Source organism: Epinephelus fuscoguttatus, linkage group LG15, assembly GCF_011397635.1.
Source record: "Epinephelus fuscoguttatus linkage group LG15, E.fuscoguttatus.final_Chr_v1".
NCBI classification, from domain to species: Eukaryota; Metazoa; Chordata; class Actinopteri; order Perciformes; family Serranidae; genus Epinephelus; species Epinephelus fuscoguttatus.
Window position 1 is genome coordinate 41,397,713 of NC_064766.1, and position 16,931 is coordinate 41,414,643.

Sequence of the window (16,931 nt, forward strand, 5' to 3'; positions counted from 1 at the left end):
TCACGTTTAGAGAAACAAGCTGTCACACGATGAAGGATTTTAAACTCAAGTTAAAATTATACATTTGGGACTTTAGACTTCTTTAAGTCAGCAGGTTGTTCCTCCTTCCAGGTGATCGAGTTTCTGACCTGAGAGTGTTTGACTTACACAGCCTTTGTTTTTGTCTCTCCACGATGAACAATTAGTGAACTGAAGTCTGTATTATAAATCTGCTAAATGTTAAATAATAATTAAAACACAGAAGCACTGAATTCTCAGGCCAGAAAAAAAATCGGTATCGGATAATACCATGACAAGTTTCTTATTATAAGAAGATGTTTTTCACGTTGTAACAAGAAACTTTTCTTGTTATGACAAAAAATACTTCATGTTATAAGAACATAAATAAATACATCGTTATACCTGAAAAGTTTCTTTTTATTTTTACAAGGAAAGTTTCTTGTTATATCATGAAAATATCTCAAAAAACATGAAATATCTTCTGATAAAAAGATAATATGTAGCTGCAAGCAGCGACTCCGCTGTTCAAGCCAGCACAGACCTTTGAAAGCTGGGTGAGATCGAGACCTTTGATGTTTCACAACGCCTGCATTAAAGATTACCAACAGGTTTTATGACATTCAGTTGCTCATTCATTGACGTCCAAATGTCAACCAGGCCATGCTCTTCTTTGGAAACTTTGTTGCTTCTTGTTGGTCAACTGCAGAAACATGTTGGGGACATGCTTTAATGGCTCAGTTAAAAAAGTTCACTGAGTTTGTTGATGTTTCAAAAAACCATCATTTATTTATGGCCACGTTTTGCAAAAGGCCGTTGCACTTGTTTTGAACTTGTGGCGCCACGTATTGACTGATTTCAGAATAACACACATAATTCATTCTTATTATTTAACATAACCTGCAAGTTTTGGAATAATTGGACAATCAGTTTCTGATTTATAGCCTGATTTGTGTTACCCACACACATTTTGTATATGTGTGGTGCCCCCTAGTGGTCCATTCAAATGAAACTTTCAGGATATGTTCCTGGTACCTCTTACGACATTCCCTGTAAGTTTTGTGATGATTGTTTAAACATTGAAGGAGCAAGGTCCATTTATGTGCTGAGCCCCGCCCCCTCTAAAGTTCATTGGTCAGTATCATCAAAACACAACGAGACATCAACAAGCTTTGATCAGCTTCGTCCAAAAATGATCTGCAGATGATTGCATACAGATTGGACCTTTTTTTCCAGGCGGACCTTCATGGCTCTTGAGTATTTTTGTAGAGCGCATTGAGCTGGACGTGTGTGTCCAGTTTTAACTTGATCCGACTTTAAGGGCGTGGCCTATTCAAAACTGAAATTTTGAGCCTAAACATCGAAACATCTGGCTGATTGGCATTTTATTTCTTTAGGAACGTCCAACCACTGGTGAAAATTTCATGTGTCTATGATGGACCATCTCATGGGAATTTGTGAAAACATTTCTAAAGAAAAGAAAGAGAAAGAATAAAGTCAGCGCAAAACCTTTAGTGTCTCAGCCCCTCTTGAACCCTATTAAGTATCGTGTTATACAAGAAAAGCTTTTTTAATTTTTACAAGAAGTTTTTCATGTCATCACCATCATCCACCCGAAAACGAAGCTGGAAACCTGAAACCAGCTCCACTGTGTGACCGTCTCTTTGTGTTGTTGTTTCAGAAGTACAGGCACCACGATGAGGACTCGTCCCCCCAGGACCAGAGCTCCCCCCAGCTGACGGAGGAGGCGGGGGGGCCAGAGCTGGTCCAGGTAGCAGAGAAGAACCTTTCCCAGATCGAGAATGTGCACGGATACGTCACCCACGCTCACATCTCACCTATGAAGGTAGGAGACGGACTCATTTTCTGTCTTTACTGCTCTCTGCTGTCTGCTTGTCTCTTTATCTGTTCATTCACAACTTTACTGGCATGACGGTGAACCGGAGACTCTATTGTGAAGCATAAGCGCAGGATCGTCTCATTTTAACACTAGAAACACCAAGTTTCCAGCGAGTTCTTCTTATACGGCCTCACAGACCACCGCCGTGCTCCTTTAAACACTGCCTCCATTGAAAGGTTCAATATTACGACCTCCTTCACTGTCGCCTCGTTTGTTGTTGTGTGAGACTTTTGGCTCTGCCCTCTAGTGCCATCTATTGGTTGTGTCTATGCCGAAATAAAGGACAGGTGGACGTATGAGGGCAGTTCACAACGACTGATGCAGACGTACTCTGTGATTGTACATAAAGGGAGAATGAATTAGCCTTAAAGGGCAACTTCGGTATTTTTCAACCTGGGCTCTATTTCCCCATGTGTATGTGTGCGTATGATTCATAGGTACCACTCGTTCTAAAATTGGTTCAGTATTGAGCCGCGAAACGAGCTAAAACGGTAACGGGGGCAAATGCGTCCCGTATAAGTTTGTGCATTAAAAGTGCTTTTTTCACCACTGACCGGTTCAGATTGCCAGTGCTATCTCTGTAAATAGCATACTAAACCTTTCCCTTACCTCTGGGCTGTGACGTCATCTCGCGAGAGCTTTGCTCCACTGTGTCTGTAGCTCTCTCTACTCGTGGGACAGCCGTCTTCTTGAGGAAGAGGTGTTTCGGGATTGGATGTCTTCTCTTCTTCGGCTGGCAGTAGTCATCTTGGGAGAAGTGAGCACTGCAGACCCGATGGTCTGCAAGGCGCAGTGTCTGGACAGGAGTGTTAGCATCCATTTGTAGCACAGCTAGCCACAACTTCAGCATCTCGCCGTGCGACAAAGGCAGCCTATGAAAGCTGTACAGGGTGTTGCACGACATCCTGTTCTTGCGTTCGGGAAAAAGGCCTGTTTATTTTTTAGCACTCCAAAAACTCCCTTAACACTCCAGGGGGTAGCACGTAAAAGACTCCGTCACAAACTCTGACTCTTCTAGCGTAACACACACTTCACACATACATACTCATTTACATTACCGAGCGGGGACAACTTCCGCCTTTCTGTTTTAGCTCGTTTCGTGGCTCAATACTGAACCAATTTTAAAACGAGTTGTACCCATGAATCATACGCACACATACACATGGGGAAATAGAGCCCAGGTTGAAAAATACCAAAGTTATCCTTTAAGTTGAACCGCAGTCACCATGTTTGCCAGAAAAATCACAATTAGCTATTTTATCTTAACAAAAGAGACGCACCAGCTTCTGAACTTTTGTCCTAATCCAGACAGCAGCATTTATGTAACCATCCATGACATCATAAATTCATTCTGCTGTGAGGTGAATAACTTTATTTACAACAAAATAATGACAAAACTGTACGTTCCCAAACTCCACTGGCAAACTGATGAGTTTTAGTGTTCAGTGCCTGATGGGTGGAAATGAACTTTACTCTGTCCAAAATTCAACAAAACAGCACCTGTATGTTTGTACCTGATCACCTGTACCTGTAAAATATTATATATCATATCGTGGTGTCGACAGTCGTGAACCCCACGAGTCCTCCAGAAGCCAGTAAAGTTTTTCTGCATGTTTCTCTTTATTCTGCTCTATTCTCTCTCACGCTATCTGTTCATATGTATTTATATTTACCTGTGAATGTGTTTCTGTCCATCTCCATCTGTCCACACACACACACACGCACGCGCGCACACACACACTCACAGATGGAGGATGAGGGTTGCTGCTTGTCTGTGTTGCCTACATGTGTCTCATTAAACCATTGAAGCTGCTCTGAAGCTTGTACCTGTTCCTCTTCATCATACCTGTCCCCTGTCATGATCCATCACACACACACACACACACACACACACACACACACACACACACACACACACCACCAGCCACAGTCCACCTGTCAGGTGTGTGTTGGACCTCCCTGACGTTACGGTCTCTGCAGATTAACGCCAGTTCACTTCCTGTCAGTGAGTCTCAGGTGAGCTCAGGGGAGCAAACCTGCACATCACAGAATGAGGAAGTGAACGTTGAAGTTAGTGGAAGTGGAAATGTTCGCGAGTCGTCATTTCACACAGCTGAAGCTGAGTTTTAAAGTCGTGGCTCTCCTCCCATCAGTTTCAGTATGTCATGTGACAAAGAAGAAAGAAAATCACCTGAGCAGCTAAACACTTTATAAAGTGAATCTTGTTTTTGTGGCTCAGGACAAACTTTACATTCAAACAAATAGATCATCAGTTTCTTTTTCCTTCTGTCTGAGACTTTTAGGTGTTTGCTGTGATGTGTAGTGCAGCCTCTAGGGGACGCTGTCATGACTTTAGACTGACTTTAGACTTGAGTCAAATCAAAGAATGCAGACCTGAACTGTGCTGCACCTTTTAAGACCTGAACCCAACCACAGAGCCAAGGGGACATTTCTGTCTGTATCGCTGAACTTTTTAAATGTGGAGCCATATTTGGCATTAGAGGGCCTCTCACACAGACCTGGTCCGGACTTTACAAACCAACCAAATGTCAAGTACAGAGAGACGCAGCTCAAGTAGCTGATGACAACGGTATGTAGGCGATCGTGACAGGTTGTACGTGATCAGAACAAGATGTAGGCCACGTAGACGGCGCATGGATGACAACCCAGGAGACAGGAGGTAGGCGTAGCCAATAGGATGTAGGCTATTACGACATGATGTAGGCAACGATGGAATGTAGGGGATTGCACAAAAGTAGGCAACGACGGCGGGATGTAGGACATCATGACAAGATAAAGGCAATAGCAACGGGATGTAGGCAGCAAGGACGATGTGATGTAAGTGATCACAACAAGATGTAGCCAGCGATGATGGGACAAAGACGTTGGTAGTCATGAAGGGATGTAGAAGATCATGAGGGATGTAGGCTTCAATGATGGGATGTAGATGATTATGACAGGATACAGGCAACAGTGATGGGACGCAGGCAGTGACGACAACATAATCACAACAGGATGCAGGCGTGATGACGGGGCATGGGCGACAAAAGCCGGACCAAGTTGATGACAGGATGTAGAGATGGGACATAGGTGACGGGACGTAGGTTTGTTGTGTAGAGTTCTTAAGTGCGCTCGAATCATTATCGGTGTGAAACCAAAACTAACCGGATCAAAAGGAACAAAAATCTGAACGATGTTTCAGACTTTGAGGAAATCGTCTTGACAGACTGACCTGTTCAACACTTTTCTGATCCACTCTGTGACTGAGCTGTCGGGTCAGACTCAGACTGTTGCTGCTCTCGTGACCTCAGGACAGTTGTGGTGCAGTTACTCCAAACACAGCCTGTAAAATATTCTACTGCTTCATTTTTAACTGCTCCTTCCTGTAACGGCCGCTGTGAGCGTATTCCTCTCAGCTTGTTAACTGGTCTCAGACGCCGCGAGCATCCCGGTGTCCTCATGTCCGCATGTTTATTAAAACCAGAGCAGTACCAGATTTTCCTGGAAGCTCAACCTGGAGAATTTGGCGTCGTCCCACCGTCACATGACTTCCCGTTCATGCCGTCCTCCATGCTGTCACCGTCAGCTGCTGCTGTGTTTGTGTCTGTCGCTGCTCTGACCACGCTGTCATGTTCAGCCGTGTCTCATGTCAGTGTGAACTGGATCCATGTGAGGTTTAACCCAGTTGTACCAGTTCAGTGGTGATGGTTCGTCCTCCTTGGCCTGCAGGAAAACACTTCTGTGTCTAAACCACAGTCTGTGTTACAAACTGGAGGTGTGGATTTTCAAAGACGAGGCTGTTTACCGGGCAGGGAGGCTCTCATTGCATTATGGGAAATGTTGGATTCAGTGTTTTGGGAGTTTGACCCAGAGACTAAAAGCCAGGATGATTCTTCCTCTGCTGCTCGGCTCTAAATCATCCTTAAAAAAAGAAATAATCTAAATTTAAAAAAGTCCTAAAACTTTGCTGACAGAATTCTGAATTACCTTTAAATAAATAAAATAAAATAAAAATATTTCAGGACTTCAGTTCATAATTTGGGACCTGTGATGGACATATGACATCATCATCATTATTATTATTATTATTTATTTTTTTTTTTTTTACATTTAACCAACTAGGCATTTGTTAATGGGGGGAAAAACTAGTAATACTAATAATAAGCATAATTTGCAACCTTGCTCTTGGCAAGGTAATGATGTTAAAATAATAATAACTTTATTTATGGAGCACAAAAACAAATTTACAAAAATAAAATAAAACAAAGAACTTGTCCTTCGCACAAAGATGTAAATCCAAGAAAATGTAAAAATATAAATTAAAATAAAGCACGAATTAAAAACAGAGTGTAGATGATAAAGATTCACTGTGGAGTTTCAGGCCTCTTAGATCCCTCTGTTTATGTATTTTGTTTGTATAGTATTTTTATATAACTCCATTTAATGCAGTTCTATTAAAAATGTTTTATGAGAGATTTAAGTAAAAAATAAAGTGTTTTTTGTGATCTTCTCAAAAGTAAAGGAAAACAAAAGAGGTTGAAAAATATAAAAAGGTGAACATGAATGTATTAAAAAAAAAAAGGTTTATTGAACCTTTTAATGTAGTGGCTGACAGACTTATTATTTTTAAGCCGGTGATTTCCATCAGTATATGATCATATTAATACCAAAGTAAAGACATAATTAATCTGTGGTGACTTTAGTCTCAGTTGGTCTGTGAGGTCGTCTGTGTCCCTGCAGCAAAACAAACATCCCAAAACCCCCAGACTCTCGGTCTGTATCTGTGGTTTGTGTTTGGAGTTGATTAATCCAATCTGCAGACGAGCTGAGATCTGATATTTCACAGCGGTTTAAACATTTTCACGCTGCTGTGGTCATGGTAACAGAGTAGATGAGATCAGATTAACGGTGGATAAACAGGACTGCACGGTGGAGCTCTTCTGCCACCGTGTGGTGTTCGGACGGACTGACGTCTGAGGGAGGATTCACAGCTTCTGGATTTACTGTTCAGTTCATATTAAAATAATCTACAATCTATTCATTGCTATTTATGTTTTACGGCTGAATTCAGACCTGATGACTATATATATTATATTTCTGTAAGACTAAAGAACAAATATTAAAGTGCTTCAGCAGTGAAAAGATCAGAATCAGCTTTATTGCAAAGTAGGTTTTCACATTCAGGGAATTTTCCGTTGTGTTTAAGTGCAAAAAAACTATAAACATAGTAAGATAAAATAAAAATGAATTCAACTAGAAGACAAACATGAATATAGAGTAGAAAAATGTCAAATAGAAATATGAACAAAATATAAAAAGTACATTATATCTGTTTTAAAATGAACAGTTTGTGCAGGAATGAGCAAAACATACAGAAATATTCTGTGAAGTCATACAATTTATTATTAATATTTGCCTGATCGGTTTTAGTGAAGACACAATCGTAAAGTAACTAACTAAATGTTCAAGGAGGAAAAGAAAACAAAGAGGAAACATCATCATACGACAACAGTTTCGAACATGTTGCTCAGCTGACAAGGTCACAAGGTCAGTTTCATGTGACGAGCAGACGAGCGTGTCTGATTCTTAATCAGCCTGACAACGGCATAAATTCACTTTTAAAAATAAATATCAAGTATAAAAGTCATTAAATGGTCTTAAATTTGAATCTGTGAGGTCATAATTCCCCAAAACATTTTCATCATATTTTATTTATCATTATTTTTTACTGAAGAAAGATATTTGCAGATGCACCTCAGTCTTTGAACAGAATTTATTAATTTCTCCATTTCCAAGGTGTGAAGCTGAACGAGAGCAGTGTGCGAGATTTTCAGTTTAAAGACTCAATTTGTTTTTGTCAGAGTGAGTTGAAATCTTTAAACCTTCCACCAAACTTCATACTGTTGTTTCGCTTTATATTTCCACTGACCTGTGGACGAAATGTAGATGAATCTAACTCACATATAAAACCTTCCACTGCAAAGGACCAAATATAAACTACTCACTTTTACACCTGCGATGCTTGAACGTAAGACAATCAGATCTTGAAAAGGACTTAAAAAAGATTAAATTTAAATGTGTGATTTCCTGTAGACAAACTAGGATGGGCGAGTTTAGTGAGTCATTTCGACTCATATTTAACAGGATAAAGTCGATCGTAATCTTAATTAGGGATACAAGATATTGGATTTTTTTGTCAATATCTGACATGCCGATGTAAAACAACAACAACAAAATCTGTGGAGTAATTAACATCATATTATACATGCATGCTCTTAGTGTGACGGCCCTCCAGCAGATGGAGACATGAAATATAATGTTTTTCAACGTATGTAATATTCATACATTGTACAAAAAAAGAAAAAGCATGTTGGTCGATTCTGGTCGATATTATTGTGCATCCCTAACCCTAACAGAACCTTCTGTCACAGAGACAGGAGTAGAACTTATTTTTTGTGTCACTGTGTCTTAAAAATCTTTAGGCAATCAAAAACGTAACTATAAAATGCATTTCCTGTGGAAAATACGTGTCAGTGCCGAATGCTGAAATGAAAGGAAATGCAGAAAGTTTTGACATTTAAATGGTTTCTGTGCTGAAAGTTTTAAAGCTCATTTAACACTAATTAAAACCCAAATTTAACCTCTACACCTCTCTCAAAAATATACTCAGCTATAGATAAACGTTGCTGTGACAGCTCGACCTTCTTATGTCATGTGTGACGTCTCACATTTCTTTATATCTAAAAATCAAAAGAACTAAAACATTGGTAGTCAGCTGACTCCTTGAGGTTGGATCTGGTTCAACACACTACCACCTGTCAGCAGCAGCCAGTTTGTCGAACTGGTTTCCAGTCTGCTCCCCGGTTCCTCCACTCCACCTGTCCAAGTGTCAATCAGTGGGAGGGGTCAGAGGGACCAGCCGTCCAATAGCAGGCTCAGTAGCTCCTCAGGACTCTGATAGCGCCATTAGCTATCAGCTAGTCTGTCTGTGTTACATCCCATCAAGGTCCAACTCCGTCACGTCCTCTCCGTCCTCTCCGTCCTCTGACTCTTCTTCTCTTTCTCTTTCTTCGACACTCTGCCACTGTGTTGCTGACTTTTTCCTCTCAATTTCTGTCCCTTCATTAATTAGGTAATTAATTAGTTTCACCTTCTTGTTAATACTGGCTTGGCTGATTGTCATGATAACAGGAGAAGGTAAACATGGCCGACACAACTTTGGTCGTCGAACACTCTGTTAGACTCCTTTTATGGGTCCAGGCAGCTCCGCTTGTCGTCCTTCTTGTTTTTGCCAGTCGTCTTCATCTTTTTCTCCTTTGTCTTTGTCTTCACCATCCTCGTCTTTGTCTTCTTCTTCTTCTTCGTCTGTCTTCTTCTTCTTCATTATCCTTGTCTTTGTCTTCTGTCTTGATCTTCATTTTTGTTTTTTGTCTTCTTTGTCTTCCTCTGCTTCTCCTTCTTAATCATCTTTGTCTTTTATAATGTCTTTCTCTTCTTTCTTCTTCTTTGTCTCATTGTCTTCTGTTTTCGTCCTCTCCTGTGTTGTCTTCTTAATCATCTTCATCTTTGTCTTCTTATCCCTTGTGTTTGTCTCTTAATCATCTTTGTCTTTTTCTTCTTCTTAATCATCTGTCTTCATCCTTTCCCTTGTCTTTGTCTTCTGTCTTCTTAATCATCTTTGCCTTTTTCGTATGTCTTTGTCTTCTGTCTTTTTTTTTTAAATCATTTTGGTTCTTGTTTTCTGTCTCCTTCGTCTTTGGCTTCTTTTCTTAGTTGTCTTCTTGTTCTTTGTCTTCTTCTCTTTGTCTTTGTTGTCTACTTGTACTTTGTCTTTTTCTGTCTTCCTTTTCTTCACCTTCTTCTTAATCGTCTCTGTCATTTTCTTTTGACATTTGACATTGTCTTTTTGTCTCATCGTCTTCTTCATCCTCTCCTATGTTGTCTTCTTCATCATCCTCATCTTTGTCTCCTTCTTGTCGCCTTCTCCTTCTCCTTCCTCCTCTTCTTCCTGTCATATAATCTTTCTACCAATTAATTAAATTAAAATAGGGAAGAAAGAAAGTTGTTTAGTTAATGATCATGTGTGACACAAAAACTCACCAGACTCTCAGACTAAAGACGCAGGAAACCAGCAAATGTTTGGATTTCTTTTTTATTAAAAAATACTTTCAGGATTATTCTATGATCAGAATAATTACCAGTGAATTTTGTGTGGATCAATTAGTCGATCAATGGTTGCAGCTCGTGTTACTTTGCTCTTCAGTGTAAACGCAGAACCTGTTTCTGGACGTCTGTGTAAAACATTTCTGTCCGTCCTCTCGCTCATCCTCACTCTGTCTCCTCTCTGTCTGACCTCTGTAAGGATGAACTGTCTCTCTCCTGCTTTGCCTTTTCTGTATTTTGACCTTCGCGAGACTCCGTCTTTCCTCCTCCTCCTCCTTGTATTCTTGTAGGTAGCATCTCTGGAGTGCATCTTTGACGGCTCCTCAGCGTTAGGACAGCAGCACCTCCCGGAGCTCCCCTCCCCTTCGTCCTCCACCCTCTATACCCACGGCGAGGACAGCCCCCTCCCCTCCTGCTCCTCCAACCCCTACCCCCCAATCCAGGTAAAACCCCCCTCCCCACCCACGCTGGGATGTTGTCATGGTACCACAAATTTAAGTGTCATTGTAGTACTGTTGGGAAAAAAAAAAAATCATATTGGTATCTGTCCGTCTGTCCCATTCTCATAAACACCACATATGTCTTGAAGGAATTCCTTCAAATTTGGACAAACGTCCACTTGGATTCAACAATGACTTGATTAGATTTTGCGGGTCAAAGGTCAAGGTCACTGTAACATGGTCTGTCTCATTCTCTTGAATATGATATCTCAAGAACACCTTGAGGGACTAGGTTTGTCTCATTCTGGTAAATGCAATATCTCAAAAAGGCCTTAAAGGACTTTTCTCAAATTTGGCACAAACGTCAGGTTTTGACAATCAACTCAACAATGTACTGATCTCAATCCCTAAAATTTGGCACAAACGTCCACTTGGACTCAACAATGAAGTGACTAGATTAAGGTGGTCAAAGGTCACGGTCACTGTCTTGTTTTGCCTCTTTCTTGTAAACACGATATTTCACCCTGAGGGAATTCCTTCAAAATTTGGCATCAACGTCCATTTGGATTTATGAGTAATCGAATAGAATTTGGTGGTCAAAGGTCAATGTCACTATGGCCTTGCGTCTGTCTCATTCTTTTGAATGCAGTATTTGAGGCATTGTCAATTGTCATGGCTCCATATGGACAGACAGGGATGGAAACTAGAAGAGAAACCTGACTGGTTTGAGGAGGCTCACAACGTCGAGGCGGTGATTCTAGTTTGTTGTAGTGAATGTGTGGATCCTAGACATTTAGCTGGTGTTGAAGTGGCAGACAATGTAGTGTCGTGACACCGACACCAGGCTGGGGTGGCGCTGAAAGCCACCACAGGGGGCTCAACTCTCAGAGTGGCAGAGCGCACTCTGGACACTCTGTCTGTGGAGACGGAGCAGCAGAGCGCCGAGCGGAGTGAATGTGTGATTAACTTAACCGTTGGTTCATTCATGTAGAAATATAACGCTGCGTTTCTTCCACCAACAGGGCTCTCATTTTAGTGTAGAGCGTCAGACTGAATTTACCAACGCACCATGTCAGGTCACTCACTCTCCGGGACCGCCAGTGTTACTTGAATAAGTAAACACTGACCAACGGGACCAGACTGGCCGACCCGTATGCTCTCACTCAGTGGATGGATGATGTCACAGGAAGCCAATCTTACAAAGGAGGACCACACTTGTTTGTTTTGCTATGGAAGCTAACGTTAGCTAATGTGCTAAAAAGTTAGCGTTGCAGAGAAATCCAATCTTCCTCTTAATCCCTCCCCAGTTTCTGATGAGGTGGACATGATAACCCTTAATACACATAACCTTATTCATCCCTACAACAGGAAATACTTTTTCCCTAACCTGATATGAAGTGTGCGCTGCACATGTGAGCATTTTTGATGATGGCCTCCGTCCAGTCCTTTGGTCTTATCACATTTAACCATAGTTGTCTTTGTTTTTGTTGACGGGCAGTGGCGGCTGGTTTTGAGCCATGACTCCTTCTATTCTGGCTCCCAATAACACAACAAGACAAACACATTTTAAGACGTCGGCTCTAAAAGGGTCTGTACATTTCATTGTTATTTCATACTTGTGCCCTTTTGTTATTGGTTGTATTAGGGACAACAGATTGATTTGAATCGAATCAGGAAATCGGTGACGATACGCAGCCTTATTTAGAGGTGAAGATTGCAGGATGCAACCAGCTGAAACTTCAGGTTAGATTTCCTTCAGTGTTCATGACCCAAAAACATGAATGGTCCTATCTAGAGTCAGTGTTTGGTTTGTCCGTTCTGGGCTACTGTAGAAACACGGCTGTGCAACAGTGTAAACTCATAGACGAGGACCTGCTCCGTATGTAGACATAAACATCTCATTCTGAGGTAACAGAAACACAACGATTCTTATTATCAGCTGATTAAACACTAAAGAAAACACACTGATTATATGATGTTCACTTTAATCCGACACACTGGAGTTTTAAAGATATTACTTGAGTAAATGTACTTTTAGTTACATTCCTCCACTGGCTGTCGTTCTTCACATCAGACTAAACAGAGAGCAGCAGGGCAGGACCTCCACCTCCACCTCCACACTGTCACTTGGCTGCAGTCGGTGAGGTTTCTGCTCACAGTGGAGAAATCTCCACATCCTGCTCTTCATTGTTTCCTCCACGTTTGATGTGCGGCGGGCGCCCGTCCCCGGCCTGACGTCAGCAGGCAGCTATCTCCAACACCTCCGCTGCGATAACGCAATGAATGGATCCTCACATCCCACAAAGACACTGAAGGCTGGGAGGACGTACTGTACACTCCTTTTTTTAATTATTATTCCTTTCATTTTTTCATCTCTTTCTCCGCCTCTCGCTCGCTGTCCTCAGCAGCGCCATGGCAACACAGGAGATGAATGCCGACAAAGAAAATCCTGACGGCAGGAAAATGGAGGAGGAGGAGGGGGTTGAACCTGCCGAGAAGGACAAGGGCAGATTTAGTGAGGCTCTATGTAACAGGGTGGGGGGGGGGGCGGCTCCTGTTCGTCCCCAACAAAAAGATTTACAGCAGCTCTGATGTGTGTTTATCACCAAGACAAAGACTCAGAGGCCATGAAATGACTTGTCACTAATGCTTCTTCTCCATCGTCTCATCTCTGCTACGCTTCATTCCCAGCTGCAGCAAAGGATGCTGGGAGGACACACCAGCTCTATTTATAGCCAGCAGGGTTCCAGACAGTCCTGGAATTTCAGGGAAATCATGGGATGTTTTGGGGTGTGTGTTCCAGGCAGGGAAAGTCTGGGAATAGCAGAACGTGTTTTCTTGTTTCATGTGTTTACGTTCAGACGGTTTAAAGGACTCCACAAGATTGTCTCCAAAGAAGAGTCATGCTAATTTTAAGGAAACAGCTCAGGGAATAGAAGCGCTCTGACCCACCTTTCTTCTGCACCAGTTTTTTGTAAAACATGTATTTGAAGAAAAGACACAACCAGTCGTACTGTTGAACTTCTGTTAGCTCAGAGATCGTCTTTGAAGCCTTTTCAGAAAACACAAATCCTACGTTTTCATAGCTTGTTTAAATTTGTTTTTGAAGTGCTCGAACACTCTGCCGTCAGACGTCTGGACATCAGAATGATTTCCTTTGGCTGTCAGTATTTAACAGACTGTCTCTCGTTGAGCTCCTCATCGTGACATTCTGTGACTTTGGCAGTTTTTGGCAGCTTGACAGATGATTCGGTCTCTGGTTTGTTTCGGCAGTAAAAATGTCGGGAGACACCGTAAATTAATTTTCCCTCGTTAGAAATTTATTTCTGCAGCAGAACTCCTGTAGGTTAAAGTTGGCGAATAAAAAAACTTTAAAAAGGACTGACTTAAAAAATATATAAGGAAAATGTTTGTTTGTAAATAGACTTAAAGAAAGTCGTCACAATATTAAATCTACAAACAACCCATAATACAAAACTCAGTTAATGTAAGAGGCTCGAGGACTGGTCCTCGCTCCACTCAAAGAAAATATCTGCCATTGTAAATATAATGTAAATTTTTCTCTTACTTGCCATTCGAGGTGGGAATTCAGCTCACGATTTGATTCAGTTACGATTTGATGAAAAAACAATTATTGGTGTCAAATAATCAAAATGTTTTATTTCTGTACATGATTTATTTTTCTCACTGTGGGACTACTTGCTTCTTTTAAACATAGCTTACAGATTATTGTACCTGCGTGCAGTTTAGCTCATGTCCAGTTCCCTTTAGCCTTCAACCTTACAGCCAAAGTACTTACCTGAGCTTTGAAACCAGTCAGACCAGTCGGATGATTGTATACCGTGATATTTAACTGGAACAACACAGTCTCGCTGCAAAGTCGTCAAATACCGACGCTTGGTCAGTGACGTCCTGAGTTAGACACTGATGAAAAAAGCCGTCCTTTCATGTTGGCATGATACGCAGGCGGTCATGTTATTGTTTAACAGCACCTGTTGGCGTCGGGGGGAAACAACAACGAAAGTTAAGGTGACAAAAGTCCCAACCACGTGTGTGTGGCATTTGTTGATGAAGGAAAAAATCGTAAATTCGCTGTGTAGAACCAACGAAGTGCTTTTATTTTGAAAGAGACTGTATCAAACTGTACATTTCCTGTGAAAACAGAAGTGTATTTTGAAAACAGACAATGCATGTAACAGGCTGAAGTTGACACGGCGTCCCAGAACGTCAACAACCAACACACCCAGGGTACCTTGGACGTCATATGTGGACGTGGAAAGTCCATGACCAAACGTGGACATGTGACGAGGTCACAGTGAGGGTGCGTCGACCAGAATAGGATGATAGTACTACGTTTTATTGAATAGTTCATTTTCTGCAGCCTTTAAAAACTTAATTGCATCAATGAATTGATTTGAAAGCATCTTAAAGTCTCCTGTCTGTATGGGAGGAACAAAATAATGGGGAAGCCTCTGAAGAGAAACAGACTGAGGAGAGTTAATTTGCTGCAGTGTGTGTTGCTCAGTCGGTCTCGTTTGTTAACATTACTGCTTCCTCTCTGGGTGATGGCAGTAGAAAATACAATATACTCCATGTCCGCCTCACAAATGTGATTATTTAGATATTGAATTTAAGGAAACTAGCAGCTGCAAGAAACAGTCTTAATCGACAGTAATCAGAGCCTTCAGTATAAACAGGATGATACTAAAATGATTTTATATTTGATGGACTCCTGACACAAGAAGGAGGGCACCTCGGCAGTACTCAGGAGGTGAACTGGCAGTACCAGGTGGGGACTGGATGAAATGGTTTACCGTCCAGCACTACTTTAGCAGCCAGTTTATACTCTATGAAGCTGGAATTTTGGTATGGAGGTCAAGTGTGTGTTTGTAGTCATGCCAGTTGGCTAAAAGGGGGCGTGGCAGTGGGAGTGGCCAACCACAGACTTGCACAAGATTTTGTTGATTTATTTAGATTTATTTAGTTTTATAAGGACAGCGCACATTAATCAACATTTCTGTAAATGTGCCAGTGATAGTCAGCTGGCACATTTACAACTGCAGTCCTTTGGCGAGATGTTTTGAAACCAACAAAAAAGATTGTCGTTGAGTCAAAGGACAGCTGATGAACTGTTCAGTGCGTGCGGGTACGTGATCGCAGCTGATAGGAATTTGTTCTGGTTCAAGTCTGAAGAGCTGAAAATCTGTTGTTTTCTTCCTTCTTCACGAATGTTTCTGCAAATCCCTGTAAGATGGAACATCATAGACACATGATTTTTTCACCAGTGATCGGATGTTGTCTGCAAATTCTGCTCTAAAATTTGATTCAAATCAGTCAGATGGGGGCGCTATGATCGAGCCCCAAAAAACAATTTTGGGAAGACCACACCTCTCACACTATAGATCTGACTGACTTGAAATTTGACGCACGTGTTCAGCTCAGTGTGCTCTATGAAAAAGTCTCACCTAGATTTTCTACCATTTTGAATTTTTTGAAAAACACATTGTTGACCCCTCCTCCTGAAGCGAAGGTCCGATCTGTCTGTGGATGACTGTAGAGCGCCCCAGAGATGAGTTAGCATGTCACCACTCACAGTTCCCTCTTATCAGAGTCAGTGAGGTTTTGTTTTACATGTCTGAAAGAAGGTCTGAGGTCAACACAAGCTGAAGTCAGTACTCACTCGTGAACTTTGAAGCTTCTACGTGTCTTAAAAAAGACAGTTGCTAACAAGAGGCTAAATGAGACTTCAGAACATCATCACGCCGAACACGAACCTGTTACATCGGCGACATTAAGTCATGTGACCGTAGTGTTTTTCATTTAAATCTCAGTGTTTTAGATCTGATGACATTTAGGCTCCAATAATCATAAAGTGGTGTTCATTAGTGAAGATTATCTTACTGAACAACACCAAGTTTCATAAACGTTTGTTCGTCACAGAGTTTATTTTCTAATAATCCAAAATCCAGTGGAAAAATCCCAAAGTCTTTTAGACGAGGGAACCAGGGCGACGCTAACTTCAGGGTCAGACTACAGGAAAACATCGTCCCTGACAGACTCTGTTGGACGAACCTCGTCAAAGGCTTGTTGATGTCTCGTTGTATTTAGATATCAACCAATGAACTGTAGAGGGGGCGTGGCTCAGCACATAAATAGACCTAACTCCACAACCGTTGAGCCAATCATCACAAAAACTGCAGGAATTTTCAAAAAAGGTACGAGCAACATAACCTGAAAGTTTCATCGGAATCGACCACTAGGAGGCGCCACTAATGCAAAAAAAAAACCCTGACGTGGCTACAAATCAGAATCAATTAGAAATGTTTCGTCCAATGATCACAAAACTTGCAGATATGTTAAATAATAATGTTTGAACCATGTGTGTTAAATAATGTGTAATTAGTCAATAGGGGGCGCCACCAGTTTGGCCT

General features: G+C 41.4%; 1 protein-coding gene across 14 annotated transcripts in view; it reads left to right on the forward strand.

The window, feature by feature from the left end:
* dlg1b (discs large MAGUK scaffold protein 1b) overlaps positions 1-16,931 on the forward strand; it is a 185,264-nt gene that overhangs the window by 100,554 nt on the left and 67,779 nt on the right. For 8 of the 14 annotated variants that reach the window (XM_049599521.1, XM_049599522.1, XM_049599526.1 and 5 more), the window contains exon 4: positions 1,679-1,843. In XM_049599521.1, coding sequence (XP_049455478.1) covers positions 1,679-1,843 — 165 coding nt within the window. Of the gene's footprint in view, positions 1-1,678; positions 1,844-10,350; positions 10,504-16,931 lie in introns of all 14 variants that reach the window. The other 6 variants (XM_049599534.1, XM_049599519.1, XM_049599520.1 and 3 more) reach the window with 2 other exon arrangements.